The sequence below is a fragment of the Argiope bruennichi genome, chromosome 9 (genome assembly GCF_947563725.1).
Source record: "Argiope bruennichi chromosome 9, qqArgBrue1.1, whole genome shotgun sequence".
Lineage (NCBI taxonomy): Eukaryota > Metazoa > Arthropoda > Arachnida > Araneae > Araneidae > Argiope > Argiope bruennichi.
The window spans coordinates 60,927,787-60,947,792 of NC_079159.1; the positions used below are offsets into that span (position 1 = coordinate 60,927,787).

Here is a 20,006-nt window from a genome sequence, read left to right on the forward strand (position 1 = left end):
CTAAACCCTCGCCACGAAATAGAAAAAAAAAAATCCCTTAATATGTGATTGAACTATCAGACTAGGATTTTTTTTATTTTTATTTTCAATACGTGGAAATGAAAGGATATAATCAGTCGTAACTTTGTGCAGAGGTTGAAACCGTCCTAATTTGAATGCAAGTTGAAACCGTCCTAAAGTATTTGCCAACTAAAGCAATTTTTAATTAAAATATTTGATCTATGTTTTCACCCATTTCAGTTTCTTAAACGATCCTCAGGTCATTCTAATTATTTAGTTTAGAACAAAAATAGTTGCACGTGGGGAACCTCGTAATTGAGGATGAGAGTATGGTGCTTGGTTCTCTCCACACTTGTGGGTACGTAAAAAGGTGAGTGTCTTGCTCATCCCATCGATGAAGGGATGTACTTCCCAAGAGAAGGGTTGTACCGTGGCCGGTGATTGCCCTTAGGACTCAACCGCAGTTTTCACCAGTGTTGCTGTTGCGGTGGTCTGGTCATTCAGATTCTTCCGTGTGCAATTAGGGGGGGTCGGAGTTGCCAATTTAAGGTTAGAACAAAAAAAAGTGAGAGTGCATCATTCTTTTCATCGTAAATTCATGATAATTAATAATAATTGAAATTGATATATGTTCAAAATTTCATCCGTGATAAAATTTAATAGAAAATAAAGTTTCAATTGCATAAGGAATTGTAACTTCAATTATGATGCATGATGATTGAAATTATTGAAGGAACTGATAATAATCGAAATTGATCATAAGTGAAGTTCTTGGAAATTTCTACAAATTTATTAAATATAATTTCGAAAATTTTAAGAATAAAATTATTGTGTGAATATAAATTATTACAAAAGTTATATTTAGTTAGTTAGTTATAATAATAAGAAATCAACTTCATGAATAAATCTAAAACATTTCATTTTTATAAATACAAACGTTTATTCAAAAAAAAAAAAATGTGAATAAGTTATCGAATGTCTTTTCAGAGAAGTCAGAATAACTGAAAAATAAATTTGTAAAGATATTTTAAGATTAATATTTTAATTTATAAGGATAAAGATATATTATTATTATTATTATGGCAAAATCAGCATAGCATTTTCCTTCAGTTTATAATACTGAAATATTTCAGTCATCCTTTCAACTCATCGTTTTTATTTTTAAAGACTTTTTTTTTCAAAATGGGTTAATTTGTAAATAAATGCAAAATTCTGAAAAATTAACCATTCAAAATATTCCTAAAATCTTGAAAATATACTTTTCAGTCTTTGGACTTTTAAAAAGATTCCTTATACCATCAAAGCGTTAGAACTAGAAGCAGATATATGAAAGAGAACTATCAGAATGTTTTAAAGATTCTGTTTGAAAATATTACTCCTTTCATACTAAAGAAATAAAAACACAAATAAAATAGTAATGAAATTTTCATCCTTTTGATAAAGTTTGAAGCAAAAATGCGATTTTCAAGAAAGCTGGAATTCTTTTTGAATCAGTGAAATAGAGAGTAGTATATGTATGTTTTGTCACATTTGGGAATGATAGGAAAACAAAATAAACTTCAAATTTTAAAATATAAAATGATAAAAGGTGAATTACGCTCATTTCAAAGATTATATAGAATCGAAGCTACTAAAATGCTATAGTAAATGAAAAAAAAAATTAGTAAAAAAATTGACTGATTTTTTTTTCAATTTTTAATATTATTTTACTTAAATCATGCCAATAAATTTATTATGCATTAAGTATTGATTTTAATATTCTTTATAAAACAGCACTGAGTAACCTAAGGGAGTTAGCTGTTTTATACTATTGAATTTTGAATTAATAGCTAGAATTCTAAAATAATTATAAATTTCTTTTGTAATTTGTATACGTATGTTATTTATTTCTCAAAAAATATCAATCAATACATTTTACAAAATTATATTGATTTATTTTAATTATTTTTATTATAATTTATTTTTATTATTTTGATTAAAAATAGAACTCAACTAGTATTAAACAATCAGGGTATGAAATGTACGTAGTCACGACTAAAGAATAATAGTCTCGAAATAAGCGAACAAATTTTAATACAATAATCTCAAGTGCTTTATAAAATGCCTTCCAAAAATCAAAATTATTGATTAAAAAAATCTGAAAATGAAAGATTTTTTTTTGCGATTTTTTCCTTGCCATAGCTATGGTTGTCGAGTTAGAACTTTTAAAATTAAACATTGTGAATTCTCTATATTTTTGAATTAACTGCTGTAATGTTCCAAAATTCTTCATCCCCATATTGGAGTCGTTGGAATGAGAGTATCTCTTCTGATTTCATTTACATTGGAAGCACCTATGGAAAGAATTAATAATGGTAACTGCACATTGGTTAGCAAATAAATAAATAAATAAAAGAAGAAAGAAAAAAACCGATAAAAGAAGACTGGTTAAAAGACAGTTGTCAAGGATCGACTTTTTATCAAAAAGTCTTCAAAGACATAACATTACGCGATTCTGAACCCCTAGTATCAATAACACTGAGGTTATCTGACCAGTTAGAAGCAAATAAGATAGAAAAAAAAATCAGTTAAAAAATATGGATCTCAAATCTTTCACATGGTCTCTACAGAGAACACTCTAGAAGTTACATCTCGTTCAGATATAGCTCACCTTCTAACACAGTGAAAGAAAAAACTTGAAGGAAAAGAAAACAATTTAAAAATAAAGAATAAACACAAGTTGAACTTAAAGTGAAAAATTGAAGTTCACATATTTAGTTTTCTTACATTTTTTTGAGAATGTTAACTATTTGTGAACTAAATAACTAATAAAAAAATAAAGAATTAAAGATAGAGAATAAGAGAATTGAAGATCTAATTAGCGAGTTGAAGATAACTAATTAAAGGAAAAAGAACCAAAAGATGAAAAAAATGATAAATTAAAAAAAGCATCGCATAACACTGATATAAGGAAATGCGACTTAGTAATATGACTTTAAATCTTCAACTATTGTAGTCCAAACCACTTATGAGGAATTAAGATCTTACGCTTTATTTGAAAAAAAGCATTATGAAGACATAAACTCGATGATAATTTTGGAATACAAGCTTTGTAACAAACAAAAAACATCCTTGGTTACATAAAAATTAAAATTATTTTTAAAAAAATACTCTTCCCTACATAAATGCAATAAAATTTTGTTGAAAAAACTGCGTCAGTGGCAGTTGTTGGCTAGTCTATATGAAGCAATCTTACGAACCTAATGAAAACGACTTTCTGAAGTTAGTTGCTACTAGTCCTGTAGCTTTATTTTTCTGATTTTCTTTGAGCGAGCGTGATTAGCTAACTCTTTTGAGTGTTACAGTTACGAGAGAAATCTTGTGATGTGTAATTCTTTGATCTTGGTCCATAAGTGGTCTTGGAGATATCTGGATATTTATGAATGTAGCATGGATTTTGCAAGATAAGCTCGTGTGATAAAAAGACTTGCTAAAAAAGTGCAATATCTGAATTCGCTATTGCCACTATAACATGTTTATCGAATTCTTCGAATATAATTCTCGATTTACACAAAATAGCCTTAATATTATTATATATACTACTTTTTACTTGATAAATGCGTATGAAATAAGTATATATTGATATAAACAAATCTGAATTTAGATTTGGAATATTACTTATTGATTTAAATAAATCTGGGTAATAAATCAATATTATTAAGCTTGATTTATAACGAAATATCACAATATAAATAAAGCGTTTGCATTGGGAGTAACTAATGTAAAATCTCAGTCACATGATAAACATCAACAGCATGTTTACGTCGTGACCTAATTGTGTTGTGACATCATTTTCATTTTGAGAACTGCGTAGTAGATTTTAAAATTGAATTGGTAAAATTTTAATTATTTAATTTTAACATTAAACTTGTGCAGTATAAATAATTTTAATATAAAAAAAGACATGCTATAATTAACGAAAAATGTCCTAGATTAATGTACAAATGTATTTGGATCATTAGATTTTCCACATAAAATTCATAAGAAATTAATTCACAAATTATATACCTTGACCAACAAATATGTAGGAATTAAAAATACCTTGATAAATGTATATCATGCCCATTACTATAATTTTCGAGCATTTCATAATGTAAATATCAGAACAGAGGTCAATCTAAGGTTAAAGTGCAGTTAGATTAATGACAAGGTGCAAGGACGTTTATGTGTGACTGCAAGCATTTGAGAAGAATCTAAAAAGCATTTATTTATTTATATATTGCTACTATAATTAAACTGTTTGTGTACGTAATTTTATCTTAATTTACCACGCAAGAAATAGCATTAGTGGAAATATTGATAAATTTTCTTCAGTATATTTCTCCCACCGGTGGGCATCTCAGAAATGAGGATGAGAAGCTTCCGGCATGGTGGTTGTTTCTCGCTACTCGGGTGGATAGAGTAAGTGTGTATTTCCCACGGGAAAGTTTGGATGTGGTCCTGAGGTATAAACCATAGTTCCAGTCAGTGTTGCTGTCATGGCGGTACGGTCATTCAGATTTTTCCGTGTGCCTTCGAGGAGGGGGGGGGGGTAGAGTAGCCGATGAAGGTCGTCTAGTGTATTTGAAAATTTCAATAATACTGCAATAATTTCAGTTTTCCGAAGAATATCAATTTTTGTATTATATGATGGCCACCAACAATTTTATTAATTCTCATGGGATCGCACATATTTTTCTGTGATTTGTTAGGAAAGTGCACATATATATTCAATTACAATTGTAATCATAGAATCTACAGATATAATAAATTTATTAATAAACACAATTTGTGAGAAGAAATGTTTGTTATAAATAAGAATAGATGTTCTTCTAGATATTCTTAAGAACTAAACTATGATCTTATTTTTTATGAAAATAGTATGCAAGTTTGTTGCAGATTTAAATAATTTCTATTATAATAAATTCAAATATTTTTAGATTAAACCCATTCAATAAACACTTTGAAGAAACAAACAAAAAATACTGTATAAAATTTACTGTCTCCCGTATTAGTTTCAAATTTAAATGTATAATTTCTGTACTTCATTTCTATGACCCCATGGGGATAAATACTTAATAATATTATTAAAGACTATAGTTATAATTAGTATTCCCAGTGAAGAAAAATATATAGAAAATAATAAAATTTCATATCTGAAGCCAGTTATTATAATTTTGTATTAAACTGCTATTTAAATCTATAAATGAAATTAAAATTATTTCATCATAGATAAGACATTTTTTTTCAATCTTATTGAATAATATGTTGTATAGTAAATTATAATATTTTGTATTATTTCTTAATAATAAATGCTTTGCTTACCTGATAAAAGCATAGTTTCATTGAATCCATCCCTCAAAATAGTCATCATATTATTTACACCCTTGGAACCCTATGTACATACAATAACAATTCATAAACACTTGCATATATAAAAGCTAAATTTTACGAAATTAATTAATTATTTATTTTTAACCAAACTTCAAATGTCACTGATTTTTTTGGTTAGTATTTAATACATGATTGTTATAATTAATTATTTCTAAGACTTATCTAGGGATCGTTCTGGATGACGTATTTTGTTGAAACTTGGTATGTACATTATTTAACTCACATGGAAAAGAAATTTACAATAAAAATTAATAATTCATATTTCGATCAGTAGGTGAAAATGGAGTGTATAGAAAACAATTCACAAATTTGAGAGCGGCAACAGGAATAGTTGTTCCAGTTTAAAAATTTGACAATAAATTTTATGCAGCATGGAGATTGGATTCATCTAGCAGAATTGAATCTAACAAATGCTTTTCACTTTTTTCACTTTAAATAGGTATTTATTTACGTACTATGGTTTCCTATTATATTTGAAACCTGAAAATGTTTTTAACTGAAGAATAAGAACATTTTACATTTTTTTAACTAACTCCATCATGAACGACGATAGTTTAAGAAATTTTATTCAAGACTTTTCTCAGAAATTATTTTAAGAGTTCTAAGAAATGTCTTAGCTAAATACTTTTCATAGTTTCGAAGAATTCTTTAAGACAGTTTTATACAGTCTGCAAACTTTTCTTTAGTGTTGACTCGAAGTTTAGTACCATGATAAATCATAAAAATACCGAATCAATGAAAAATATTCCTCGGAAATATCTGGAAATAAATTTTTTATTGAAAAGTTTTGAAAGATTTGCAGAATTTACTAAATCACAGATTGAAAGTTTTTAAGCCAATGAATAAATAGAATTATCTTACATTTTATTTTATCATTGGTTAAATTATAGAATTATAGTAAATTCTATAATTTCAAAAGAATTTTACTATTGAAATTATTGAAAATTCAATGACTACTGAGATAAAAATTGAAATATAAGAAAATTTAAATATAATATTATAATTTGTTGCCAAAACAAAAATGTGTCCTTCAGTTTTTAAAATAGTTGTTTACTTTAATTTAAAAAAAAAAAAAAACTTTTTCTTTAATACAGCCCATAAAATTCGATATATCTACATACTTTTTTTTATCATCCAACAAATTTAAACATTGTAAAATAGGAAAAAAATGAATTGCTATACACAATTTGTGAAATTTAGGAAAATTTCTGTAATCTACTTGAAAAAATATGTTAATATTTTGATTCTTTTTCGTAATTTTACTAAATAATAAAAATTTTATGTAAAGGTTATCTTAAGTATTTCTTACCATTCATTATTTCACTTTATAAATAAAATCAAGCATTTCTAATTACAGCAATATGGAATGATTTTGATAAATAAAAAAATATTCCAAAAATTTTATAAAATCGTCTGATTTTTTTCATAAAGATTCTTATACGTAACGTAATAGGAATTGAGTTTTAATTAATCCACATAGTTTAATAAACAATTTTGTAACTTTGTATACAACATAAAAATTGTTTATTTCATATTTAGATTTATAAGCCGAAGAAGCATGTAAAAGTGAAGAAAAAGTAGGATAAGAACATATAAATAAGAATAAAATATAAATAAATAAAACTTTATTTGATTTAAATGGATAAGTAATACTTATTTGTTGATTTTCTCTAATATAATGAAGGCTTTAAAAAAACCTTGTTTTTCAATTAGATAAAGTATAAATTTAATTTTCTAAAATGTCTTATGGTTCTAGAATTAGACAAAAGGAAAATTATTTACGATTTGTCATCTCAATTATTCAATTCACTAATGATTTAAAATTTTTAGTGAACTATCATTTAGAATGTCAAGATTCATTTTTCAGAGAAATTAAATTATCCATATTATTCTTTTGTAGCATAGTTTTGATTTTGTTATCAATTTCTAAGTTTCTTAACTCGTTCATTTTTAAAAGTATGTGTTTTCATTACTCTTGATGAAAAACATACAATAAAAGAAAGGCTTCAGAAAAGATGATGAGTTTTTAAATGGATTTGCTTAAGCTAAAAATATTTATGATTCTTTAAACCATTTAAATAATGCTCCAAAAATATATTCGCTCTTTTATCAGGAATAATTTCTTTGCTCCATAAAACGAACTCATTTTCGGAAGTAAAAGAAAGTTTAAGACGGTATTTTAATGAAAAATTCATAACTAAATTATTTTCTACTCTTCTAGACCCTTAAATATATTACGTATTCAAAAAAAATCTTCTTAAATGCGTTGCATTCTGTTAAGACGAACATTTTCCTGGACATTACATTATTTCGAACATTCTCCTGAACTTTCCCTAACAAAATCATGATTGTATTTTTTTTTAAGCTTTTAGTGTAATATTCATGGTTAGCTAAGTTTTTTGCATATTTTTTGGAACTTTTGAACTCAGCAATCTACTACCAAACTGCTTAGTTTTTATCTTAAAAGTAATAAAGATAAAGGCTTAAATTATGCTTAATATTCATTTTTATTTAAATATTCTAGTTTTAAGAACTGTTCTAATCTGTTACGAAAAGCTCATTCCATGTATCTGCACTTTATCATAATGAAAAACGAGCTTTATAATTTTTCAATGAATTGTTTTAAGTTTGAAGTTATTTATATTAGTTTGGATTAAAGTATTTTGCATATCAGGTTTCCACAATTTATAAGTAAATTCTTCACTTCTATTCAATTGCTTGATAATAAATATCAAATAAATTAATATTTAATATCTAAATTATTTAATTTAATAGAATTCTACAATATGTTTTTATGAAATTATATTTTTCTTAAACAATTATCTTTTAAATTGTTATCTGATTTTGAATATTATTAAATAGTTCCAAAATCCTGTTTCCTTTTAATATAAATTTTTAAAATAATGTCATAAAAGCATTAAGTTTAAAAATCTGTTCTTTTTCTGATGTATTACACTATTTCCCAAAACTTTTTGGAGGTATAGTCCAATTGTTGAAAATCTGTCTTTCCGTAGCAACAACTATTTTTTAACTTTATAGTTGAAACTCCCAAACTATTATAAATATACTAAAAATAAAATAAAAGAATTTTGATAATATTCTTTCTTTTGCCTTAAAATACTGTGTCTTGTTGAAGAATTTGACCAATTCAATCTGATTTATGATTTTAAACAATTACACTAACTTTTATTATAATTTTTTGAATTCAATATAAGCTTTATTTCAGATTATATTCCTTGATAATAATAATTAGGTCTTGTCAGATGTTCCAAATATTAAATCATAATTTCAAACAAGTTATTCAATGAATCAGTCATTTTCAATTAAAAGTTTCATATGAAATGTTTCAGGCTTTTAGATTTTAGAATTTTAGATTTTAGAATTTTAGATTTTAGAATTTTAGAATTTTAGAATTTAGAATTTAGAATTTAGATTTTAGATTTTAGAATTTTAGATTTTAGATTTTAGAATTTTAGATTTTAGAATTTTAGATTTTAGATTTTAGATTTTAGAATTTTAGCTTTAGAATGCATTGCAGATTTAAGAAAGTATTTTTAGAATTGAAATAAAATCTTCTTAATTTCGATTTGTTTGTATTTTTTACTTTATTTTATCATATTTCTTCTTGAATCTAGAAGTGTCTTTTTTATGATTAAAATTTATTAATCCTCATATGCTTCTGAAAATCAAATGCAATCTTATAACAAATAAGAGTTAAGAAATATAAAAAAAAATCTCGAATAGTCATTTTAAGACAAAAAAATTCTGATAAAAATAATTTAAAAAGCTTTATAAAAAGTGTTTTGTAGTTAAATCTCATTGAAAATTTCACAATATTTGTTATTTAAATAAAAATCAATTTGTTTTGTTTTGAGAACTATTCCTAACCATTTATTTATAGCTTCCTTTTAAAAAAATGCAGACACCTTAATATATTATAAATGAAACCAGATTACTGTATTTTTTTGTCTGTGCTAGATAGTATTACTGTAATTCCTGTCTCTGAATTTTCCTAATACATGTTATTGTTAACATCGGCATTGACAACTTAAGACCTTTCTTTCATCGTGTGACGGACATCAAGAGACTTAAATCCAATTCTACGCGATATTAAAAATAGAGTGAGTCATTGAATAAGTCAGCATTAATTCGGGTATTAAAATTTGTAATTTCTGTGAGGGAAATGTATTTATAGAAACACAAATCTGCATAATTCCTAGAAAAATATGTTGGGAATTTAATAAAAACGATTTCAATCACAATGATTGTTAAATAAATATAATCTTCCGTATTTGATATATAACATGTAATTAAACAAATATTGCAAAATATTTGACCTGAAAGACTTGCTTAAAATTTTGTCGGAAATTGTCCAAATTAGGAGTTCTTGTAGAGGAATGCGAGTTAGTAAAGCAATTACATTGGATCTACAATATTCAAATTATTGGCACTGTTTTTCCGGTAATGTTACTTCAATGTAATAAAAGAATCTATATTTCAGTTACAAATTACATAAAATCCCACATTGTAAAAAAGAAAAAAAGTGCATTTCCATGTCAGAATTAACAATCTATGTACAAATTATCGCCTATATACGAGGTCTGTTCAACAAATAATGATCACAATTTTTGATTAAATAAATCAAGAAAAAATCAAATTAATATTGCACCTTTTGCGGGATAATAAGTAATAGATTTCAGATGATACATGGTTATAACGTCAATAAATTGATCTACGCGTTTAACTATTTTTTTCACGTTTATCTACAAAATGAATGGATGGAACAGTAAAAAAAACACGATGAAAGGATTTATTTTCTTTTTGTCTAACAAAATCGTGCGTTGAAACTATTTGATGCTTCAAGAAGTTTATGGGAAGACCTTTAGCACAGTTGGAAGATGTTCAAAATATTTTAAGAGAGAAGAAAATTGATTTCAAAGAAAACTAGATACAGAGCTTCAGTGACTGTTCTAACATGAAGAAAGGTAAGTAGTAAGGGTAAGTTGTAAAATCACATTAAAAGACCAATTGGAAATACTAAACATTTAATTGGGTGCTCTTCCCACTATGCCTATAGAAAAAATGTATATGACTCATGATTGTAGATTCAGAGACGTCTCATTACAATCTTTTAAAAATCAACGACGCATATGTTCCGCATCCTGATTTAGCACCATGTGATTCTTTTCATGAATTTGAAGAAAAATCTATGGGGTAATTTGTTTGCATCATCCAAGCTGTGAAGATGACAATAGAGGACTTGTAAAAAACTGTCTTCTAACAAGGTATTTGAAGACTGAAGAGTTTTTGAATAGTTGCATTGTATAAAATAGAAAATATTTGAAAAAAGATTAACAGAATTTGAAAGATAATTAACAATAAATATTTTTTATTAACTTATAATCCTTTTTTATCGAATAGCTAAGAGTAAACATAAAATAAAACATATCATAGAAAAATAACTCACTCCTAATGCTAGTCCCCAGATTATAGGTCTACCAACGAAAACCATTTTAGCTCCTCGAGCAATAGCCTTGTAGATGTCTTGGCCACTTCGGACACCACCATCCATGTAGACATCTCTACGAGGAAATAGTTTCTTCACAGCATCCACTACTCCGGGCAAGGCTTCGATCTGGAATTGAACTTTCGGTTTATAATAAAATATTTAAGAATCAAAAAATGGATACATTTTTGTGGAGCTAAATTTCTGTGAAAAGATATTTGATATGCAAAGGAATTTCTGTTTAGGTAAGCATATTATCATGTAAAAAGAAATTTTTTCGTAAGTTCATCCCATCATTCAATCTCCATTCCAAAACCATCATAATTTTTTTAAGGAATTAAATAGTTATCGGAAAAGAAAATGCAGTCATTGTGATGGGGAATCCAAAGGCTCCTAGAACTAACAAAGAACTATTCATTTAATGATCATTGATGTTCAGAGAATAACTGAATTTCAAGCAAATCTACCAGTGAACTACTATACAATATAGTACCAGTCCAGTGACGTGTTTTCCATTTAAAAGTACATGCATTCAAAGGTTGATTGTTAGCATTACACAGCTTCTTTACCGGCGTTTAATCGGCTCTTTACCTTTCTAATCTGATCTCTGGTTCATTCTTTACTGGTGTGGTTTTGTATGCTCTATTGTTAATTGATCTAAGACGATGCTTTTTGTTTATAAGAATAACTTTCAGGTGCATTTTTTAACAATACAACTAACAACAGTTTTACAATCTGTAAAAGAATGCTTTTTTGTTTGTTATTTATTCAGAAAGTTTTGGTTTCTGATACAGTTAATCATAGTAATATTTCATTTTAGGAATTATTAAATTTGTAAAAAGCGAAGTACCATTATGTCTTATTATCACATATATCATTATGTCTGCTTTAGTTAATCCTTAGCGTGCCTTGAATTCTTCAAGTTTAGATTCCGTTTCTTTTGTGTATAAATATGTGCAATTAGAAGAAATGAAGTTTTACCATCATATAAAGATAACGATTTTGATATTTTGTTTATTTGGCATGTATTATTCACTTGCAACAGAAATAATAAATTATTCGTCTAATGTAACATTTCTTTTCAGACAAAATAGTTTTGACTGAATTTCTAACTATATTTTCCAAAATTCCTTAAGATGAAATGCTTATTCATTTCTTCTTGTTTGACTTAGTTCTTGAAGACGTGATTTATTTCCAAAATAAATATTTTGTACGAATTTAGTTTTTATTCTTTCTAACTGAATTAGTAACATACAACTCAATATGTTAACGATGATTAAGATAATACTTTATTAAGAGAAGAAGATAATTAAGAAATATTATTGAATCGTATTGACCCAAACGACAGAAAAATATAGAAAAAACATAAATAAAATAAAATTCTTTTCAGAGAAATAATATAACATCTCTACTAAGAAAAATATGATACTATCGTGTTCCATGAACAGTTCGGAAATGTCTCGGATCAAATAAACTGGAACAAAACAGCAAGAATCGTAATGTGGTAATACGAAGACTCAGGAGTGCAATATTTTTCTGGATGAATTTGAACAATTCGAATTTCTTCAAGAAAAGTTACCATATTTTCTAAGCATAGACTTTTTATTTTATTTTCAATATTTTTATTACAGTGACAATTGATAACTTCGACTTTTATATTTTTCTTCGGAGTTAAAAAGTATTAAATTACTTGACTGGATCAAAATAGTATATAAACTGGAACAAAATGGCAAGGTTAATAATGTGATAATACGAATACATATGGCCAAAATATTTCTCTGGTTGAATTTGAACAAGTCGAATTACTTCTAGAAAAGATTTTATATTTTCTAAGCGTAGAATTTTAATTTTCTTTTCAATATTTTTATTACAGTGATAATTGTAACTTCGACTTTTATATTTTCCATCAGGGTTTAAAAGTATTAAATTACTTGTTAGTTTCTATTCTATCTGAAAACTTTATATTAAATTGCATAGAGACAAATTTCTAAACTTTATTATTTACTTTGTGAGAACAGGCAGGAAGTGAAGCCCGTTTTCCAGAACTCTTTTCTCAGTATTGGTTTTCGAATTTTGTTTTGCTTTTTCGTCACAGCGTTTTCTTTCTATTTTATATTTCTTACCTAGTGTAAGTTTAATCGATAAAACAAATCCAATAATGAATTTAGTTTCAGTATTGTTAAACGCAGATCATACAAAATGATTATGTATGAATTTCCTTTGAACTCTTAGATATCGATTTCTGATTTCTCATCGGATGAATGATGGTGAGTTTATGTGGCAGATGATCTACGATTCCTTTTTAACTAATGACGAATCGAGGATGCAATTATTTGTTGGTTCTTTGTAATAGCCTAAGAAACAGAAATCCAGTCAGTTATTTTCGTTTTAGAATTCTTTTTTCAGATTTCTAGATGGGGAGTATGATTAACCAAATAATAAATGCATTTTTACTGCAACATCAAAATATTAGGTTTTCCAGGTTCAAATAATATTTTTAATTTATCTTATATATATAAAAAAAATGTATTAGAATTTTCAAACAAAATTATTTCTCTAAAGTTTCACGTTTTAGAATTTCTTGATCCCTCAAGGCAGATTTTTATTTTCTCGTATACGAAGTAAAGGACAGAAAATACTAAAATCGTCGAAAATACTTGAACATGAAATTTTGACGAACATCCACGTTTCAGTTCACCCAGAGTACGAAAATCATATTTTTGCATGATTTCTATATGTTTGTGAGCAAAATAATTCAAAAACGCTTTGAATTAGACATATATTTTCGCATACCGTTGGTCTCAAATTCACAAATGAAGATTTTCTATCAAATTTTCATTGAAATCTGCTCAGAGGAGGTCTGTCTGTGGAGTGTTGGAATATGAGTTAAAACGAGAAATACAAAATGAAGGGAGCTGGATAGATTAAATTTGGTACACATCTAAAATATAGATACATATCAGAATTGGAACTAAACCCGTGAAGGAATTTATATATTTCATTTGTGTTTTCACAAGCAAGTAAACTCAGTAATTCAATAGGTAAGGAAATAAAACAAATGAAATTTGTCATGCGACTTTAATTAGATTTTTCTATTAAATTGTAATTTCCATCTGTCTGTAAAAAACACCCCAAATATAAATTAGATTTTCTGGTACAATTATATAATGCTCTTCTCAAATCGCATTGATTGCACTCTAATATACATTTTCGTAACTGTTGTTTTTCACACAACAACTGTTGTTGATAAAACACAAATACAGTTATTAGAAAGCCTGATAGAAAGTTTCGGGGAGACTACACTTAAATGTTGGAATCATGTTTGCCTGTTTGTGAACAGGATATCTTAAGGGTATTACTAATAAGAAGAATGACATTTAGTATTGGTTTTCAAATGTTAATTGTAGACTCTTATTGCCAATGCTCATATCAACATGATAACCTACAGATTCAATGATAAGAAAATATGATATTAAAGAAATTACTCTGTCATTAAAGTGGTAGATTCTTCCGGTATTTGGCCACATTTCAATATTTGACTAACTACAAGCCAGTTGCTATAATAAGAAGATTTGAAGGGCTTTAAGGAAAATAAAGAAAAATTTTAAAATTTACATTATTAACCCATTTTAACTTCCCCACATACAAAATATAGAGAAAGTATTGTAATCGTCAAAAAATTCGATATTAAAATTACGAAGAATCTCCACATTTCCGATCTCAGTATGTCAGAAAAACGCAATTTCGTCATTATGTCTGTGAACACAATAACGAAAAAACGTGGTGACCTAGACGGCTAAAATTAAGTATATGGCTTTGCGACTAAATTTGAAGTATTCAGTTCGTATATTTGGAGTTCAGTCAATGTTAAATGAAATCCATTCAGAGGAGTTCTATCTGTCTGTTGCAAGTTAACTCGACAACTACAAACACGACGATCCAAGCAGATAAAAATTGGTATTCAGGATTATTACCTAAAATATAGATATTTTTAAAATGTTATATAAAATCCATTAAAAGGTTAATCATTTCTCAATCTATACTTCCATATGCATGTAAGCATATGGAAGCAACTGAAATAAATAGGCCGGGATATCCTGGTTGGTAGGGCATTGGATTCGCGTCCCCTGGGTTGCGAGTTCGAACCCCACCGCCTAAAGACTCCCCGCGTGTTTGGTAACTGGCGCGCATATAAATCCGTCGTGGTCACAAAGTCTCCATGACGAGAGTAATACTACTGGGAGAACTGGATCAGGGTTGCTCGTTCTCCGATTCAGATCTAAATTACGATCTGTGGATAAGTGAATGAAATGTATGAATGAAGGCCGCCCCGTAAAAAGGGTTGTGACGTGTGTATAGCTCTTGGCCCTAGATGGTGCTCCTGAAAGAACAAGAGGCGTGCCCTTGACTTAAAACCACAAATGACTTCTTAAAGTCAGTGGGTGTGTCTATGACAAGTGCCATTAGAAACAACAATTTAAATAAATGAAATCTGATGTATTATTTTGTTATTACAACTGAAGCTTCGTGTCAAATTTTGGTGTCAATCAACCGGTAAAAATGCGTCCAAAATATATATTCTCGCAATCGGTTCAGTAAAAATGTTACTTTTATGCCAAAGATCTATATTTCGTACTTATCGTTCACAAATGCCAAAACCTTAGTCATTGTCCACATTTTTATGAGGAGAAAGGGGGAAGGGTAAGACCTTTATTGTAGAGTATGTGAGAAAGTTTCAGTCAGACCACTCTCTCTAGTTAAAGTGAAAGGGGGAAGGGTAAGACCTTTATTGTAGAGTATGTGAGAAAGTTTCAGTCAGACCACTCTCTCTAGTTAAAGTGAAAGGGGGAAGGGTAAGACCTTTATTGTAGAGTATGTGAGAAAGTTTCAGTCAGACCACTCTCTCTAGTTAAAGTGAAAGGGGGAAGGGTAAGACCTTTATTGTAGAGTATGTGAGAAAGTTTCAGTCAGACCACTCTCTCTAGTTAAAGTGAAAGGGGGAAGGGTAAGACCTTTATTGTAGAGTATGTGAGAAAGTTTCAGTCAGACCACTCTCTCTAGTTAAAGTGAAAGGGGGAAGGGTAAGACCTTTATTGTAGAGTATGTGAGAAAGTTTCAGTCAGACCACTCTCTCTAGTTAAAGTGAAAGGGGGAAGGGTAAGACCTTTATTGTAGAGTATGTGAGAAAGTTTCAGTCAGACCACTCTCTCTAGTTAAAGTGAAAGGGGGAAGGGTAAGACCTTTATTGTAGAGTATGTGAGAAAGTTTCAGTCAGACCACTCTCTCTAGTTAAAGTGAAAGGGGGAAGGGTAAGACCTTTATTGTAGAGTATGTGAGAAAGTTTCAGTCAGACCACTCTCTCTAGTTAAAGTGAAAGGGGGAAGGGTAAGACCTTTATTGTAGAGTATGTGAGAAAGTTTCAGTCAGACCACTCTCTCTAGTTAAAGTGAAAGCTTTTAAAGATATTTCTGAAGTCTTACTGATTATTTACACAAGCTTTAAAGATGAAACAAACAATCAGTCATATTCGACTCACATATAAAATTTTGTTGTCAATGGGGCCGACCTTTTTTTTTTTTTTTTTTTTTTGCAGGTTATGTCAATATCCGACGTCAGTTTACAGCATTCTAATAGAGTTATTACATTTCAATCTTCAACTTATTTCTGGTTTCAATCTTTCTGTATTATTCTTGCAGTTATATTTCAAACATTTATACAAGCCCATTGCTTCATGTTCCTAAACCTGCCTGGTTCTATTATTTTACATGAATTCTTCGAATGAATTTTAAAATCCATTCTTTACTGCTGAAACAAGAGTTTTTGGATTTTGCATCGTTTGACAAATCATAGACATGTGTAAGATTTCGATAATTGAAATTTTAAATATATGTTGTTTTTTTTTAGATTACATTTTATGTTTGGTTAGTGTCATGAAAAATTAATTTTGCACCGTTAAACGTCAAAAAATCAAATCAAACAGCATTTTAAGGTACTGAATGAAGGGCAATGAAGCTATAAAATAAGACAATGAAGGGAAAAATGTTAAAGGCAATGTAGCTATAAAATAGTGTTAACAATACTATAACTAAATATCAATAAAACATCAATCAATTGGACAGTTTAATGACTTTTAAGCTCTCAATGCTCTAAAGAAAGAAAAGGACTTATCGCATTCTAGATATAAAGATTCAAGCAGAATATTGAGATAATAATTGATTTTCTTACTTTACATTCCTCTTATATGCCACATCGCAAATTCTTAAGCATTTTACGTTTTCAAACTAAATTGAAAGACTAGTTTTATATTGACAAAATATCGTGGGAGTGGATAGATTGAAAAAGATGTAAAAGATTTAATATTGAATTTACAATAAAACATGACACGAAGAAAAAAATATCTATCATATAAGGGAGAAAGGATTTTAGGATGATGGAGTAGATTAAATGTATATGGGTCAATCCAGGTGAAGGCTGCAAAAAGAAGTGAATTGAAAAAAGGAATTTATCTACTCAAATTAAAGCGATGTTGTAAATTCACTCATTTTAAAGAATTTAAAAAATAAAGAAAAGCATTTATAGTCATATAAGAAAAGATATTTTTAGAAATTGGAACAATAAGATTTTCCCTTAGTTGCAAGTTTTTTGAAATAGAATACTGTTTAAGAACAGCAGCATATAAGCAGTTTGCATATTTAGTACAAAAATGTGAAACTTGCAAAGTTAAATTTTATTATTTACGATTTATTTTATTACATTAATTATTTTTGTCACATTGAATTCAAACATATTTTTAGAAAAATCCAGAAAATGTGTATACTTTAAGTAAATTGCATCTCTATTTCTATATTCACTAATAATAAAGATTAATATGTGTGCTTCTATATATGTGTGTTGGCGCTGTTGAAGCTAAACCGTTTATTTATAGTTACCGCATTTGGTACATATATACTTTGGAGTGTGGAAATGATCACCTTGAAGAAATTTCTTTAAGCTTTTAATTAAAATTTTAATTAAATAAAAATTAATTGTAATTTTTCTGCTTTTCCGCAAAAAAATCACAGCACAATAATTTTTGCCTCACCGTTAAATTCAATGAAATTATCTGTTGAATCATGTCAAATTATTGTTGTATACTATTTATTTTTATTTTTAGTCAAATTTTAAAATTATTTTCGGCTTATTTTACCATAATATATATTATTGTTATAATGATACTCAAATATTTTTCAGTGTTACTATTAATATTTCATCGAGATTTTTTAAATTGTTGATGATCAAATGTAGAAATTTCACTTATTTTTCCATATTGAATAGATTTTAGTATAAGACATGCTTTTAATAAAATGTCTAAAATTTTGTTGATACATGAAATAAAGTTTGAACTGCAGAACCAAGCAATGATGATATTTTTTAAGTGTTCCCATTTTAAAGTACTATTGTTATTTCATAGTGATATAATGAAATTATATAAACAGAAAATTAGGAAATTACTTGCAAAATGGTGGAACAATGTAAGTTTTATTTAGTACGAGTCATATATAAATCAAAATTGGAAGTATTTCATCTTATAGATATTTTGTTCTGGAAGCTATTAAGACATAGTTACACTAAATACTTAATTAAAAAAAATTAAAAACATTAATGACGTCGAGCAACTAGACGCCAAAGATCAAAGATCTTGAGATTAGAATAAAATCCATTTTCATCAATTATGGAAAACATAAAACATACGTAAATACATAAAGAATATATGTAAAAATATAAAATGTAATTTACTGAAGAATCAACTCTTTAATTAATTACTAACCACACTGAATATATATATATATATATATATATATATATATATATATATATATATATATATATATATATATATATATATATATATATATATATATATATATATATTCAGATGAAAATTGATTTCTTTTGAAATAGAATTTTCATGGACAAATTAATAAATTAACTATTGAAAAGTGAAAAGCTTTTTGTCAAAAGAAAGGTGTTTTAAGAAAAGGAAATTAAAATTCAACAATACTGACGCTTGAAAATCTAAAATCTTTAATATCCTTAACTTTGCTTGAGAAATAAATTTCAGCATATTCCAGAATATGAGTGTCAGCATGCAGGGATAGCAGTTAATTTATTTTTTCTTTCAAAGAGCCGAATTGCAGACTCTAGAAGAAAATATAGGTAAAGATAGGACACATAAGTCCTGTCATTGAACGAAAATGATGATAAAGTATTTAAAAGGAATTTAGGATATTTTCTTCAAAACGTTTTATATCTATCAGCTTAACATACGCCAACATAAGTTTGACACTTTTAATTTGGACACAAAATTGTCTTGTAGGGCACTTCATTCGGATAGTTTTATAAATGAATAGTTAATTATGAAATAAGAACTAATTTAAATTTGACTCTGTATATTATAAATTAACGAACATGAAAATTAATATTTCTTCTTTCAATTCTAGATTTATTCACTGATAAATATATGTGAATATAAGTGAAAACTTTTCATTTAGTAAGACTTCCGGAAATAATAATTTTTATTTTGACTTCTTTATTTTCTCCCATGCAAAATGCAGGAAATGGAAGTATTGTGTTCTGTACTGTCTTTGAATAAGATAAATAAAACCAGTGTGGATGATCCTCACAAAACTTTCTTGCATACTCTTTAACAATGGTATACGCTCCTTTTTCTACACGCAAAATTATGATCAAAGCCATGTTTCCATGAGTGCTCAGTATTTTTTTTTCTCAGTTAGAGTGCGCGCTTCATAGTACAGTAAATAAAATCAATACTTGTTTATTGAATGTATGACAATGGCGAGCAAAAGTTACGAAATATCGATCTTAGAAATATATTTTGAGTTTTACTAAATTTCGCACAATTTTTGGCTGTTAATAGCTTGCGTGTAGTTAATAGACTGGTCCCAGAAAATCAAATAAGTTTTTGGCGCCTTTTTCTTACAGACTGAAATTAAATTTGACAAGAACTGCAATTGTCACAAGATCCTAAGCTAAATTTCATTTATTGAAGTCACTGTATTTAAATAACATGTTGAATTATTGTGCTTGC

At 27.6% G+C, this 20,006-nt stretch overlaps 1 protein-coding gene across 1 annotated transcript in view; it reads right to left on the reverse strand.

Moving 5' to 3' along the window:
• Positions 1-1,981: 1,981 nt before the first annotated feature.
• Positions 1,982-20,006, reverse strand: part of LOC129984370 (2-Hydroxyacid oxidase 1-like) — a 54,291-nt gene continuing 36,266 nt past the window's right edge. Inside the window, exons 8-10 of the mRNA XM_056094241.1 lie at positions 10,880-11,047; positions 5,344-5,413; positions 1,982-2,333 (exon numbers count right to left, since the gene is read on the reverse strand). Of these exons, the coding sequence (XP_055950216.1) occupies positions 2,269-2,333; positions 5,344-5,413; positions 10,880-11,047 (303 nt within the window). The 3' untranslated portion in view covers positions 1,982-2,268. The remainder of the gene's footprint in view (positions 2,334-5,343; positions 5,414-10,879; positions 11,048-20,006) is intronic.